The sequence below is a fragment of the Coregonus clupeaformis genome, chromosome 37 (genome assembly GCF_020615455.1).
Source record: "Coregonus clupeaformis isolate EN_2021a chromosome 37, ASM2061545v1, whole genome shotgun sequence".
Taxonomy (NCBI): Eukaryota; Metazoa; Chordata; class Actinopteri; order Salmoniformes; family Salmonidae; genus Coregonus; species Coregonus clupeaformis.
In genome coordinates, this window is record NC_059228.1 from 24,118,459 (window position 1) to 24,134,306 (window position 15,848).

The 15,848-nt window shown below is 39.9% G+C and overlaps 1 protein-coding gene and 1 non-coding gene across 4 annotated transcripts in view; both read right to left on the reverse strand.

Annotated features, from left to right (window-relative positions):
* LOC121553336 (VPS10 domain-containing receptor SorCS3) overlaps positions 1-13,318 on the reverse strand; it is a 49,205-nt gene extending 35,887 nt beyond the window's left edge. For all 3 annotated transcript variants that reach the window (XM_045211587.1, XM_041866371.2, XM_045211588.1), the window contains exon 1: positions 12,427-13,318. In XM_045211587.1, the coding sequence (XP_045067522.1) occupies positions 12,427-13,140 (714 nt within the window). In that variant the 5' untranslated portion in view covers positions 13,141-13,318. The remainder of the gene's footprint in view (positions 1-12,426) is intronic.
* On the reverse strand, positions 8,109-8,180 carry trnaa-cgc. The gene has a single exon. It is a non-coding gene; the product is annotated as a tRNA-Ala (tRNA).
* Positions 13,319-15,848: the final 2,530 nt, after the last annotated feature.

The following is a 15,848-nucleotide window of genomic DNA, read 5'->3' on the forward strand; positions in this document are numbered from 1 at the left end:
AGGCTAAGCATCCATTACCAAGTCAATGCTGTCTAAATTGTGAGAGCATCTTCCACATATCTGTTGTTTCTCCCCATTGGCTTCATGACTGTTAACTATACTGACCCATAGAATTAGGTCAACAGCAATCCACCGCAGGGCCAGCAGGCTGCCCAGGCAGATAACTAGGAGGAGAAATTGTCCCTAAGTGGATTCATCACGGGTACATCATTGGAGACAAAATGTTCCTATGTCTCTCTCATTATTGGTAGGCAGCGCAACTGCAGCTCATGTCAATCGAGAATAACTACTATACATGCAAATACTGCAGCCACCGGGGACCGAGCAGCAATGAACCTCTAACATACTGCATCTGCAATGCTTGACTATTGATGTTGCAAAAGGTACATTCCAAATTCAAGAGTTTTTATGATGCATTATTGCGTTTATGTAAATACCCAAAACAAACAAATAATAATGGCAACTAAAATGATTTTGAGCCTTCTAGGTAAATACACATTTCAATGCATCTCATCACTCACTTGCATACATGAAATTAAGTAAGGACCCTGGAAGGCCAAAAGCAGTACATTTATTCATGTTTATGTTTTATTGATGTGGGGAGAACTTTGCCCCAGGAAAGTCAACCAATCATTTTCAGATTGGCTCCCACTCTCTGTGGAGATCAGTCATCCCTTTATCTTAACATTCTATTCTTGTTTTTATTTTGTTTTAATTGCCTTATCCAAGTGCCTGATTTTGTTATGGAACCATGAATTCCAATTCTGTATCTTTTGCGAAACGTGAATGTACCCACAGCAGATAGAAACATAAAAGGTATACTAAACGAAAGAGCTGTTTGCCCATGCAGAGATTTTGATTCTTTGGAGATGCTTGAATGGACAGACTCCATGGCAACAGAGGTGTTCTAGCCATAATTTCATTTTGATATACATTGTGATACCAGCTGGACACCTCTCTCTCTCTCTCTCTCTCTCTCTCTCTCTCTCTCTCTCTCTCTCTCTCTCTCTCTCTCTCTCTCTCTCTCTCTCTCTCTCTCTCTCTCTCTCTCTCTCTCTCTCTCTCTCTCTCTCTCTCTCTCTCTCTCTCTCTCTCTCTCTCTCTCTCTCTCTCTCGCTCTCTCTCTCCCTCTCTCTCACACACACACGCACGCACACACACACACACTTCTGACAAAATCAATTCTCCGTGCTACCAGATCACTATTGTTTTCCAGCCAAGGACGGAAACCCTGAAATTCAAAGTGTTCTCTTTGCTTGGATGAGGCAACACAAAGCTGCAGAGGGCAAGTTGAGATTATTCTTTGGTCTCACAGAATACCCCAGCCCATACACTGATTTCTTACATCTTACAACACTTCACATCATCAAAAACAGAACAGAACATTTCCATGTTGGCCGATTACAGTTATATCGGCTCTTAACTTGTATATGCGTTTTAATGACAGACACTTTCCTTTAAACCGATTTTAATCACTACGTTCAGTGCTAATGGAGAAACATCCTGGTCCTGGAGATCTAAAGGATGCCCAGGCATTTGTTCCAGCCCAGCGCTAACACACCTAATCAGGGGCATAATGATTGATTGAAGAAATGCTGGTCAATAGTATTCTCGCCCACCAGCTGGCTCTCTATCTGTTGAACTGATATGTGCAATAGCAATTATCCTGGGGATGAGGTTAAGTCAAGAGTAACTCATGTAGCTAGAGTTGGCCAAGCAGCAGTCAAGCATGGACTGCACCAGTGGGTATTTAATTTACAGATATAGGATCTTAAACTGAGCATCCTGTTGCAGGAGAACTAAACATTTTAGTGTATTTGAGATTTTAAAAGGCTTCAGAAGTTTGTAATTTCCATATTGGAATTTCAGACTTGATTTTCTCTTACGAAGAATGTATCAACCGCTACAAAAATTACCATTAATTATAATCCACATAATAATAAAACAAATTCTGCTGTAGCAAACTGGTTCAAATTGGCCCCTGCTTGGCCCCTGCTATTTAATTAAAACTAGAAACAATATGAATAATAGATCCAGTTCCTAGACATTCTTACTCCCTTAGGATCATATAGGACTTGTCATGCTTTCCAACTACATGCCTCCAATCATACTTAGTTTATCCTTCTCTCTCCCACTGGACCGTAATGTAAGGAGATTGCATCCCTCAAATATCACTTCATTCTAATGGGGTAGGTAGGGGAGTGATATGATCATTCATCTTAGAAAGGGAATTTTGTATGAGAAATGTGGAACACTATGTGAAATACAAACTGTCTCTGGATAGAAGACTGCAGACACTTTTCTGTTGGACTCAGAGTTTCCTGAGGGGCCAAACATATGATTTAAATTAACTTCCAGGGACACCCAGTTAATATCAGTCAACTATCAGAAGGTTCTTTGTAATATACTTCACAAAGAATCTACTTCAGAAGCAATACCACATGTAAGTTACCTTTCAAGTTCCCTGAAAAGTTCAACGTAATACGAGCTAGTATACTGCTCATCTGCATACTCATGAATATGTACAAGATTTGACATATCATAACAAATACATAAACCATATCTTGGGAGAGAAAGAGTCCACTGGGCCACCCTGGTGTATGTTTACCCAACTCCACTAGTATATTCATTCCTGGTAATAATTATTTATTTGTTTCTTTATTACCTTTATTTATCCAGGTTGGTAAATGTTGATACGGTCTGAAAGACTATCTGGTGTATAGTGCCAAAATGTCCTGATTTCACATAGCTTTCCCAGCAGGCATAGCCTTGTTTCACTTTAATTGGTTCATTCATTAACAATTAAATCAATCCATTAACATAAACCAGCTAATGGCGAGGTTTTAAACACCACCACATTTCCCCAAAACTACGCTTTACCCTATAGCCATCAACATCTCCACTAAAGAAAAAAAGACTTGATCGTGAGAGAGGCCAGTCATGACCTGATTCCCTATAAGACGAGGTAGCGTGGGGTCTGAATGCATCGAATGATTGAAAAAAATATGGCTCATAGGTCCAACCCTGTTCCTGGAGAGCAGTGGAGGCTGCTAAGGGGAGGACAACTCATAATAATAGCCAGAATGGAGTGAATGGAATGTGTTTGATACCATTCCTTTCACTCCATTCCAGCCATTATTATGAACCGTCCTCCCCTTAGCAGCCTCCACTGCTGGAAATCTACCCTCCTGTAGGTTTTCACTCCAACCCCAGTTGTAACTAATCTGGTTCAGTTTACCAACCAGCTAATTATTAGAATCAGGTGTGCTAGATTAGGACTGGAATGAAAACCTACATGACGGTAGCTCTGCAGGAACAGGGTTGGACAGCCCTGATCTAGACATCGTGGCAAACACATTCATTTAATTGGGCCCCTGGTGAACAACACACTAGTTGGATATGCAGTGCCACTGAGAAAGACTTGTCAAACAACACAAAGCTGGCAGGTAGCAGGAGAAGAAAGACTGTGACTGTGGCTCTGTTGTTCTCTCCAGATTGCAACCCATTTCACTGCACTGGCAAGCACAGGCAATTCAGAGGCCACTGAAATACATCTCAAGTTGATTCGTTATTAAAACTGGTACATTGCCTTCTCGGATTGGAATAGCAAAAAGAGATGTAGAAAACAAGTAATTTAGAAAAGCTGTATTTTCATTAGCTGAACACATTTGGCGATGCTCACTCTGATTACTGTTGCTGTTTCGAGGCACCCCTCAAACTTTTCAGAGATTTGAATTTTGTGATAACCTAATAATCAGGCACACATTAATAACAGAATGTGAAAGGAAGTTGTGCAATCACTAAGATAAACACTTATGACAGAAGAATATGTGACATGTTTTGTTCTTATGAATAAGGATTCATGTATTCATATATTCATAAGAAATAATTTTAATCAAACACCTGCAGTGAAATATTGATTGCTTACATTTAGTTAGCTAAAAGCCCACCATCTTGATTGTAATCAAGAGGACATCTACAAAAGGACATCTACAAAAAATAAACTTAGTGGCAAACGACAAACAAAAAAGATATGGCTTAGCTATAGAAAGACCTTGGTCTTTCCTAATCACAAATACGGATTGAATTGATTGTTTGTCTTTGTGAGTGAGGACAGGTTATTCTGTGAAGTACCCATTTCATCCAAACAGAACTCTGTTGAAAGCCCTTATGCATTAGCCTTCTCATCTCTTTGTTTACCTATGCACATTGAGCACATAAACCTTGAATGTCCAGTTTGAGAGGATTCAACAATCAATTTCACCCTTATTGGGCACAAAAATCAACTCTAGCGACCTCTAAACAGGCATTGATTGAGCTTTGCGAACAACATTACAGTCTTTAAATGCTTGCTGTAGGCCAACACTCCATTATCACCAATCCACACATCCATGCTTGCTATGTTTAAAACGTCAAAGTGTATGAGGATTCCTTACTCCATAATAAGTCCTTTGCATTCCAAGCACCTGAGAAATAATGGGTGTATGAATGCCACCACAAGACATGGGCTGAGTAGTGTTTCACGACCTCGCTCAGCTTAGAACATGATAGCATGATCTGTTTTGCTTCAGGCAGGTGCCTATGTGTGGCTCATGCACCATTGTAAGGGATGACACATGACAACATTATATTCTAGTTAACAAGGTACTGTAGATTCTGGCATCCATAAGGTGTCAGTACAAGAATTCAGTATATACCTGTACATTCAAACAGTTGCATTTTGAGATAAATGTCAAAACCTCTGCAATTTTATGTTGAAAGGATCATGATTTAGCTTAAAATGAGATTTGAGTGAAAAAAGATGTGGAACATCATAATATCTCCCACCAATGAAAATAAATAGATAAATAATAACAGCACAATCAGCCTATACTCTTCAATACTACTATGCTGTGACAGTTATTAATAATTAATCACATGCAAACTTGTCAAATATGATTCCCCACCTGCTTCATCTCTGATTAAGTCCACAACATAATGTGTGTGTGGTGTGTGTGTTTGTGTGCCTATGTACATGTGTACTTGTGAGTGTGTGTGTGTGTGTGTGTGTGTGTGTGTGTGTGTGTGTGTGTGTGTGTGTGTGTGTGTGTGTGCAGGTGCGTGTGTGTGTGTGTGTGTGTGTGAGTGTGTGTGCATGTGTGTGTGTGTGTGTGTGTGTGTGTATGTGTGTGTGTGTGTGTGTGTGTGTGTGGGTGTGAGTGTGTGTGTGTGTGTGTGTGTGTGTGTGTGCATGTGTATGTGTGTGTGTGTGTGTGTGTGTGTGTGGGTGTGAGTGTGTGTGTGTGTGTGTGTGTGTGTGTGTGTGTGTGTGTGTGTGTGTGTGTGTGTGTGTGTGTGTGTGTGTGAGTGTGTGTGCATGTGCATGTGTGTGTGTGTGTGTGTGTGTGTGTGTGTGTGTGTGTGTGTGTGTGTGTGTGTGTATGTGTGTATGTGTGTGTGGGTGTGTGGGTGTGTGGGTGTGAGTGTGTGTGTGCGTGTGTGTGCGCGTGCGTGCAACTGAAGTGCAGCATTGACTTTAAATGCACTTTGTGGAGCCAAATGAATCTGAGTGCTGTGGAAGTGCTGAGGCCCCATGGTGATGTTCTACATTATGGTCCCTTCACACAAATCATTCATGATAAGGCAAATACAAGTGTAATTTGGAGGAGTACAAATATAGTTATAGGAGTGGTAGGCTAACACTTTAAGTGCCCTTGTTACTGTACAATTATTCCTGTAAGTACAGTGTAACAAGTATAGTAATTAGACATTTTTACACTGTACTTACAACAGTAATCCTTACCCTTACCCTTACCCTAACTCTAATCTTAACCCTAACCCTAAGTAAATGGCAAGTGCAGTGTAACAATGAGTAATTGCAATATGTGTTACACTGTACGTACAGGAATAATTACACTAACACTATTCAATAACCGCAAAGTATTCTGTTGCCAACCCCACATACATATAATACTATGTCATTAAGACATTGTGGGGGAACATTCACAGAGTAACATGGTCTTCATTACAGCCTTTCACAGTGGTGTATAATGTAATCAATCAGGTATCCAACCACCGGCTGTCTGTGCGCCTCAAGACCATGGTAGCTCACTGAGCTATAGTTAAGCAATATCCCTGAGCTCTAACATGAGTCTTCAGCTCTCTGGCAAAGTTACCCAGGCAAGGTGTAGTTCACTGAACTACATCTATTACACATAGTCCCCATCAGCAACAGTGAATTACTGGATCTCATAGGAGCATGAAACTACAGAAACTGAAACATTCAGAAACAACTTGTTTCCAATAGACCCCATAACAGTTTGAACCACAGTATCAATGACTGCTACACTTACATACTGCGGTAACCTATTATACACTGAGTATACAAAACATGAAAACCTCTGAGATGTAAAGTCCCCTGTTTTGGGGACCTGCGTGGTTCTGGTACCGACCGGGATTTTCGCTTATAAATTGCCATAGATCGAAATGGATTGCATTGAGCGATAGCCCTGATTCTCACGGACACAGGACTATGTATATTTTGCCTGTGTGAAGCAGGATGTGAAATCTGACACCACATGAAGCTGGGATGTCCCTCCTACCATTTCATTCGCTCTTCCGACTGTCCATCAACTCCTGTCTGAACCCTACTCACAGACACTAGCAACGTAGCACAGCAGGAGAGAGTTGTTTCGTCGCAGTAGCACATTCAGAGATCAATTTATAGCAAGTAATCAAAAATAATTCAAAGATTTTAAACAAAAAACACATTCTGTGTTTTATGTGATGAAAGGCGAGTTCCTAAAGGGTTCAGGAAGCCAAGCTAGAGCTATGTGAGACGTTCACAGCGATAGGGGCAGACACTTTGATCAAGAGAGATCTTTAGAAAATATGCACATTTTCTCTAACTCTAAACATACAAATATGCATTTTACAGTTATAAGGAAGGTGATATCTTATAGTTAGTCATTTTATAATTTGATTATACTATATTTAGAAAGCATATAAGTCATTTCAAGCCTTATTCATACAGTTTTATTTAATAGGAAATACATCATATAAAACATTTCATATTTTTATCATATTTGTACTGTGTACTTGAGCTTGTGCCCTCAAAAGTGACTACACCTCAGCGATTTATAATTTTTTTTTACCAGAAAGGTGAGATTCCAACATTTCTTGGAGTATGCATCATTGCTAGTTATTGTTTATGGCCCTCTCATGATAAATAATTACTTTTGGGGATTACGTAGATTACATTTTCGATTACATTTAGTTACATTTAACTGGTTTTAAGAACACCTTCCTAATATTGAGTTGCACCCCCTTTTGCCCTCAAAACAGCCTCAATTCGTCGGACCATGGACTCTACAAGGTGTCAAAAGTGTTCCACAGGGATGCTGGCCCATGTTGACTCCAATGCTTTCCACAGCTGTGTCAAGTTGGCTCGATGTCCTTTGGGTGGTGGACCATTCTTGATACACACGGGAAACTATTGAGCATGAAAAACCCAGCAGCGTTGCAGTTCTTGACACAAACCGGTGCGCCAGGCACCTACTACCATATCCCGTTCAAAGGCACTTAAACCTTTTGTCTTGCTCATTCACATTCACTCTCTGAATGGCACACATACACAATTCATGTCTCAATTGTCACAAGGCTTATAAATCCTTCTTTAAACTGTCTCCTCCCCTTCATCTACACTTATTGAAGTGGATTTAACAAGTGACATCAATAAGGGATCATAGCTTTCACCTGGATTCACCAGGTCAGTCTATGTCATGGAAAGAGCAGGTGTTCATAATGTTTTGTCCACTCAGTGTATATGTAAGTGGCAAGAATTGTTTCTTACATGAGTTTCATAACTAGTATATTACAGTTTATATTGCAGGTTATTATCATTCAATAGCAAGAATAGGATAGCAACGTCATTGTAAAAAGAAGTCATAAGAGATCAAAGTTTGCTAACATGGGAGTAAGAGCAGGTGTTCTTAATGTTTTCTACACTCAGTGTAGATTAGACCACACCTATTACTGCTACTATTGCCATTAAATTTACATCATTTAGCAGACGCTCTTATCCAGAGCGACTTACAGTTAGTGAGTGCATACATTATTTTTTTTCATACTGGCCCCCCGTGGGAATCGAACCCACAACCCTGGCGTTGCGAACGCCATGCTCTACCAACTGAGCTATATCCCTGCTGGACATTCCCTCCCCTACCCTGGGCCAATTGTGCACCGCCCTATGGGTCTCCCGGTCGTGGCCGGCTACGACAGAGCCTGGATTCGAACCAGGATCTCTAGTGGCACAGCTAGCACTGCGATGCAGTGCCTTAGACCACTGCGCCACGCCATACCTTACTGATGTTGGTGGTTGGACTAATTTTGAACTTACAACAGTGAGCCAAATGCCATTGACAAAGGAGGTCTTAAATGAATTGTAAAATTGTGAAAATGCTGGTCAGAGTATACCCTGGGTAGCCTACAGCCCAGGGAGGGGCGGACTGGCCATCTGGCATTTCGGGCAAATGCCAGATGGGCTGCTCCATCTTTAGCCCAGTGGGCCTGTGTAACTTGGATGATAATTATCTGGCTAATAATGGGGGCCTCAAGGATGCCGGGGCCAATTTGCCGGGGCCAATTTCTGGTCCCAGTCTGCCCCTGATTTGTTTCTTGTCTGTGCAGATTATTGTGAATAAGAATGTAATTATTTAATCTATTATGAATATGTTTTTTCTCTATAATGGAATGAGATAGAATAGTCATATCAGTGCCAAAAAATGGATTTCTTTGTCTTTTGTATGGAGGCACAGTGCTCATTCTGAGCTTTAGTTATGTGATGAGTAAAACGCTGGTGGAGTAATATTTCACTGTATGCTTGCAACATATTTTCTTTATTCCTTTTTCATGGAAATACCAATATTTCACAGACAACACCTACAAAAAGCCTACCCATTTAGTCCACTCCAACAAGTGCGCTCACATTTGTTGATTCTAATCCCTCTCCTATAATTATGCACTAACATGGTCGGATTGGCCATCTGGCAATTCTGGCCAATGCCAGATGGATCATCGTTTTGTTGGGTGGGCTGGTTGAAATTGATTTACAAAAAAAAAGGGATACAGCCCATGGCCCTGTCAAGATTTTTTTATTTTTTTATTTTTTTCTGTTGTCATAATAATATATTTGAGCATTTGCCTGATCAATATCCTAAAAAGTCATTAGATTGGCATTTATAACACATAACCCAATAGCCATCTACTGTATAAGACATTAAATACAGTGCTACTGCTTTTTATTAAATACAAGTCATCATGTATTACAATGAAACACTGAATTAATTCACAATAATTGCTAAATAATCCTCTGTTAAAGGTCAATTCGGGGACTATCTGTGTATTTTAATTGTTTTATCAAAGTTTATTCGCTTCTGAATCTTAGTCTCTTCAGCCAGCGAGTGGTCTTAGTTTAGGAGCTGTAGTAACAAGTGACTCTGTTGTTGAATTACAGAACATAGCCACTGGAGGCTGGAAAGTCCTGCCTTTTTCCCACCTATTTCATTCGCTGAAAGGCCTGTCACTTCTTGGCAGAAAGATACGCATACGTGGGAAATCTATCCGCATCCACATAAACGAGTCCCAGCATCGTTCTATATTGAATTCAATAGAATGAACTAGAAAAAGAGGGAGCGAGAGAGAAAGACTGCCAGTTCCTTAATGTAGCCATTGGCTGTATTATACAGCCAAAACATTAAGGAACTGGCAGTCTCTCTCTCTCCTACTCTCTCTTGTTCTGTTTTCTTCTATTTAATTATATGTAGCCTAATATTTCAACACTTAGTTAAGTGGGCAGGGGGGAACACGCCAGGCACTAATATTAAATATGTAGTTAGGCTGTTATAAGGTATTAAATAAGCCAATGGTCATCTATAAGGCATTTATTCAGTGATTTTGTTCTTTGTCTAATATATATGTGTTTATCCTCATAGGGGATCTAGATACATTTTCTAACCTCTCTGGATTACAACCAAATTATGATAAATGTACTATATTACGTATTGGATCACTAAAAAATACAAATTTTACATTACCATGTAGTTTACCAATACAATGGTCTGATAGTGATGTGGATATACTTGGAATACATATCCCAAATGAAATAAATGATCTCACTCCAATACATTTTAATAGAAAGTTAGCAAAAATAGATAAGATCTTGCTACCATGGAAAGGTAAATAATATATAATAATAATATGCCAATTAGCAGAAGCTTTCATCCAAAGCGACTTACAGTCATGCGTGCATAAATTTTTTTGTGTATGGGTGGTCCCGGGGATCGAACCCACTACCTTGGCTTTACAAGCGCCGTGCTCTACCATCTGAGCTACAGAGGACCATACCTGTCTATTTGTGGAAGAATCACCCTGATTAACTCTTTAGTATTGTCCCAGTTTACCTATTTGCTTATGGTCTTGCCTACACCTAGTGAACCGTTTTTTAAATTATATGAGAAAAAAATATTCCATTTTATTTGGAACGGCAAGCCAGACAAAATTAAATGGGCCTATTTATATAATGAATATGAATTCGGAGGACAGAAATTATTAAATATTAAAGCATTAGGCCTATCACTAAAAGCTTTAGTCATACAAAAGTTATACTTAAATCCGAACTGGTTCTCTAGCAAATTAGTAAGATTGTCTCACCCCATGTTCAAGAATGGCCTTTTTCCCTTTATTCAGATTACAACCTCTCACTTTCAGTTATTTGAAAAGGAAATCATCTCCCAAATATCACTATTTCTAAAACAAGCCATAGAAAGTTGGTTGCAATTTCAATTTAATCCTCCAGAAACGACAGAACAAATAATGCAACAAATATTGTGGTTAAACTCAAATACACTAATTGATAAAAAGCCAGTCTTTTTTGAAAAAATGTTTTAAAAAGCTATAATCTTTGTAAATGATATCATAGGTAGGACTGGTGGAGTTATGATGCACATGCAGCTAACAAAAACATATGGAAATGTCTGCTCTACCCAAAATTACAACCAAATAATTGCAGCATTACTGCAAAAATGGAAGAGGAAAGTGGAAGGAGGAAAAGTAAGGAACTTGTCTGTCGGCCCTGCATTAAAGAACATAATTGGTTAAATATTTGTTTATTCATTCACATCTAGGATGAGTAACACTTTATTTTAAGGGTCCATAATAAACCATTTATAAGGAATTTATAAATGGTGTGTTCATCATTAATTAATCATTACTACCAGTGTAATTTCTCAAAAAAAAAGCTGTGCATGCCATTGGTAGACATTCCTGCTGTACCTGGTAAAAGAATAAGCACAAAACACAGGATGTTTAAGGAAATATATATACGTGTGAATAACTAGCTTACTAACATCTACAAATGTGGGAGTAATGATTAATAAATGGTGAGCAAACAGTTTGCAAATGCCTTATAAATTGTTTAATATGGACCTTAAAATAAAGTGTTATCCGAGGATGTTGCTGGGCCCAGCACAGGCAGTGTGGTCCCCTGGTATTCTGGTCCCAGTGATGCTAGGCTTAGCAGCACAGACAGCTCAGCTGCTGATGCAGCAGTCATGTGTAGTGGAGGTAGAGAGAACAGAGAGAGAAACACACACACTGACACAGATTTACTGCCAGTTTATTGATAGTTTGGCTCAATATTATATATGTAATAGCAATTAAGGATGGGGGGGATTTTTTAAGGTATTATGGGCCAATGGTAATCTATTAGGCATTTATTCAGTAATTTTTCTTCTTTATCTAATAAATGTGTTAATTCATTCACAACTAGGATGTTGCTGGGCCCAGCACAGGCAGTGTGGTCCCCTGGTCTTCAGGTACCAGTAATGTGGGAAAGGATGCTAGTCTTATCAGAGACAGCTCAGAGGTGAGTGCAGTGGAGGTAGGAAGAAAACATAGATACACAGATGTACTGCCAGTTCCTTAATATGTTGGCTCTAAATGTAATAGCCATTAACACTTAGGAGTGACAGACAGAGTACAAGGTGAAGCAAAGACAGACAGAGTGACAACAGAGGAGAACAAGGAGAAGCACAGACAGACAGAGAGTTTTTGTCCCAGTCTGCCCCTGCGCACTAATAATTAAATAGCCATAAAGCAAAGTAACCTCAATCATGTGACAGACATGTTATACATGAATAATCTCATATCTGTAAATAATTCAGATAAATGCTCCCTCTGAGTTTAATTTACAAGAAAACCATGCATTATTTCTCGCGGGGTGAGAAAGCTGTGCGTAATGATGCGCAACTGAATGCTAGGCTTTGGAAATATACTGCAGGAGATACATTGAGTAAAAGACTAAAAGGTTGTGTTAAAAATGTTCTTTAGAAATGCACACTATTTGATATACAGTGATTATGTACATTATGAACTTTAATTTGAACTCACGCTGCTGTTTTCTCCAACCCAGTGCCCCATTGCCTGGTTGTGCGCAGAGTCTCCGGATAGAGGGAAAGTGGAGGTAACCAGAAGCGGCTCACTTTGCCTCGGGCTAGTTCTTGTGTCCTCCCCAGTTCGTCGGTATTCTGTCCTCGGACTGTAAACGCCTTGTAAAGGCTCCACAAGCTTCTCGGCTGAAAATGCGTCACCAGGACCTCCAATTTGACTCCTGTCCGAATATTCGCCAAATGCTGTGCTTCGCTTTGTCCTCGCACGGTTACTTAAAGCAAGTGTGCCATCTTTAACTTCAAAGGAACTGTCAGACTTTTTGCTGTCAGCAGTAAAATGCTTGGAAAGGTTTGGCGCCTTTTTATCTCTGACAGTAGATACAGCGTCTGGTGGCACTTTCCCAATAACTCCGTCGAAGTACTTTGACAATTTCTCCCCACCTTTTGGAACTGCGGCTTTTCCATCAATTGTTTCCATTTTAAAAGCTCTGGAAAAGGTGGATTCCTTGTCGATATACTTTGGGACTTTGACCCATGCGGATTTTACGTTTGCGCGCAGCTCCAAAGGCAATTTATCCATACGTTTAAGCCAAACGTTCGTCGTCGTGGAACTCGCTGGCCAACTTATTTCAGCGTATGCCGTCAACATATTGTGAAAAGAGATTAAAACACAAGTCAAAAGAGCCCAACACCAAACAGAACCCGAGACGACCATGGTTTTCAACTCGCTTTTGCTAAATATGTGAAAACTATAAATACGTTTCGACGGTGGTAGTAGATTGATCAACTTGTGAAATATTCACTGCGTTACCGTTACAATCAAGAGTCGCTTAAGCTGATCTGTTCACGTCCAGGAATTTGTCAAAGTGACCAACAACCAGTTGGGGAGGCGCTGCACAGCAGACAAATGCGCCCGACAGAAAGTGATTGTGGGAATTGGAGGGGTGTGTAGGACAGGAATTACGTTAAAAACGCATGTAATATCTAAACTTGTTTATTTAATTTTAATCGACATAAATTAGTGGCAGAATCATTATTTGCCAAATCCATATGGAATAGTTACCCAGCCAACTGGAGAGTTTCAAAATAGCCTCCTCCAGTGCGTCATTGGTTCATCCGAGAAAACATGAATCTCAGTATAGGCCATCTTTACCATTGCATTTCCTTCTGCAGAACAGGTGAGTATACAGCTTTAATAGACAACCAATAAGCCATGTAGATATATATGCACATAATAATACAGGCACATTTTGGATATATATATATGGAGATTTTAAAGAAGAAACATCTAGAGTAAGTTTATGTTGCCAATTTTCTGACATGTATGTATATTTAAACCAACATTTGGAAGAGTTCACCCAAAATACAAATGCACATGATTTTTCTACTAACCTTGACTCAGATAGTTTATATGTTGTGCATATTTAGGTTATTTCATTCATTTCAGCAGCCTCTGGCTGGCATTAGCTTCCTCGGACCTCTAATGAATGGCAATCAACAGGGTATATCCTAGCATGGAAGTTCCTTCCAAACCTCTGCAACATAAACTGACAACAGACAAGATAAGTAGAAAATCATGTAAATGTTTATTTTGGGTGTACTATCCCAGAAAAACAATAGGAACGACTTGTGTTAAGATGTATTTAAGAATGACAATGTTGTCATTGGCTCGAACCAGCTCAGAACATGGCAGTCTAGCTCTTTTTCAGAGGTCACAGAAAACTCTCATTGCTGTGTATGTCACTGTGCTTCAGAAAACGTCTAACTGAAGGAAAGAAAAACAGCAGTTTATCTTTATCCAACAAAGCTGTGCATATTTGGATGTACATTTTTTATTTTATTTGAATAGGCCAAACAAACAATGTGCTTTGAAATCATATTGAGTCTGTCTGGTTGCTGTATTTTTCAAGACTTTCTATGTCCTCTAGCAATACTATATCCTATTCTGATGTTCTAAATGTTCCATTTGTAAGTCCAGCCACATAGCCTATTTTTGAAAGGTATGGTAATGTGCATATACTTTTCTTATCAAGTAAACAATGTATTTATGCCTACTTACATACGTTTGAGGAGAAGTAGCATTCTTTATAATGATATGCTAATTGAAAAGTATTAAGTTCAATTAGAGGTGCACAGCAAATCCAGAGGCAACAGTCATTTCCCTTTGTCAGTGTCAGTCAGCGCTCCCTATAATTGTATCTCAATCTTTGTGGATATGGCAGAGTTGATTTGAGAAACAGGAGAACAAAGTGGGTAGGAGGTCTATAAAGAACATAATTATGCAGGAGACAGTGAGCAAAATGTATGTGGTATTTACGTAACCTGTCAATTGCGCTCTGATAGAAAGAATTTGAACAAAGATTTCCATTTCCTTCAAGGCCATAGTGTCTTTGCATCAAAGGAAGGAGACAAAGCATTTTGCTGCATCAAAAGAGAGGGCAATCGTTACATTGTCACGAATTCAGCCGAGGCTGCCCCTCCGCCTTCCTAGGGCAGGTTTCGGCGTTCGTCATCACCGGCTTACTAGCCACTATAGCTCCATTTATCATCACTCCATTTGTCTTGTCTTGTCTTGTCAATCACACACACCTGGTACTCATTCCATCATTAGTCTGTGTATAAGTGTTCCTTCTGCCCCCTTGTCCTTTGTGAGTGATTGTTCGTTGAGAGAGTGAGTAGCTGGGCTGAGCTACTCTTTACTTGTATGCAGTATATTTCCCTTGTGCTAGTTTCGTTCTGTAGCTATATGCGCTACATTATTGTACACTGAATAAACTCTTGATTTCGGTGTTTTACCTCCTGCGCCTGACTCCGTCATTCACACCTCATCACAGAATCACTCACCTGCTATGGAGTCAGCGGGAGAAGAGCGCACACCTGGAATCGTGGCAAGGGTCCAGGAGCATTCCACGATGCTGGCCAGCTTGGGGGAAGCGATGGATCGGGATCGACCTCGGGCGTTCGATGGGACGGTGGAATGCAGCGCCAGTGCCACTGCCACTCGGATGGCATGAAGGGACATTCCACCACACGTTGTCGTCAGCGCTCTTTTGGTTCAGGAGACGGCCGGCATGGCACTCTCGCATCACCCCAGGTATTGAGCACCCACTCTTGTTCAGAGCCCTCTGCTGAGCACTGTACTATACCCATATACAGTGGGGAGAACAAGTATTTGATACACTGCCGATTTTGCAGGTTTTCCTACTTACAAAGCATGTAGAGGTCTGTAATTGTTATCATAGGTACACTTCAACTGTGAGAGACGGAATCTAAAACAAAAATCCAGAAAATCACATTGTATGATTTTTAAGTAATTAATTTGTATTTTATTGCATGACATAAGTATTTGATACATCAGAAAAGCAGAACGTAATATTTGGTACAGAAACCTTTGTTTGCAATTACAGAGATCATACGTTTCCT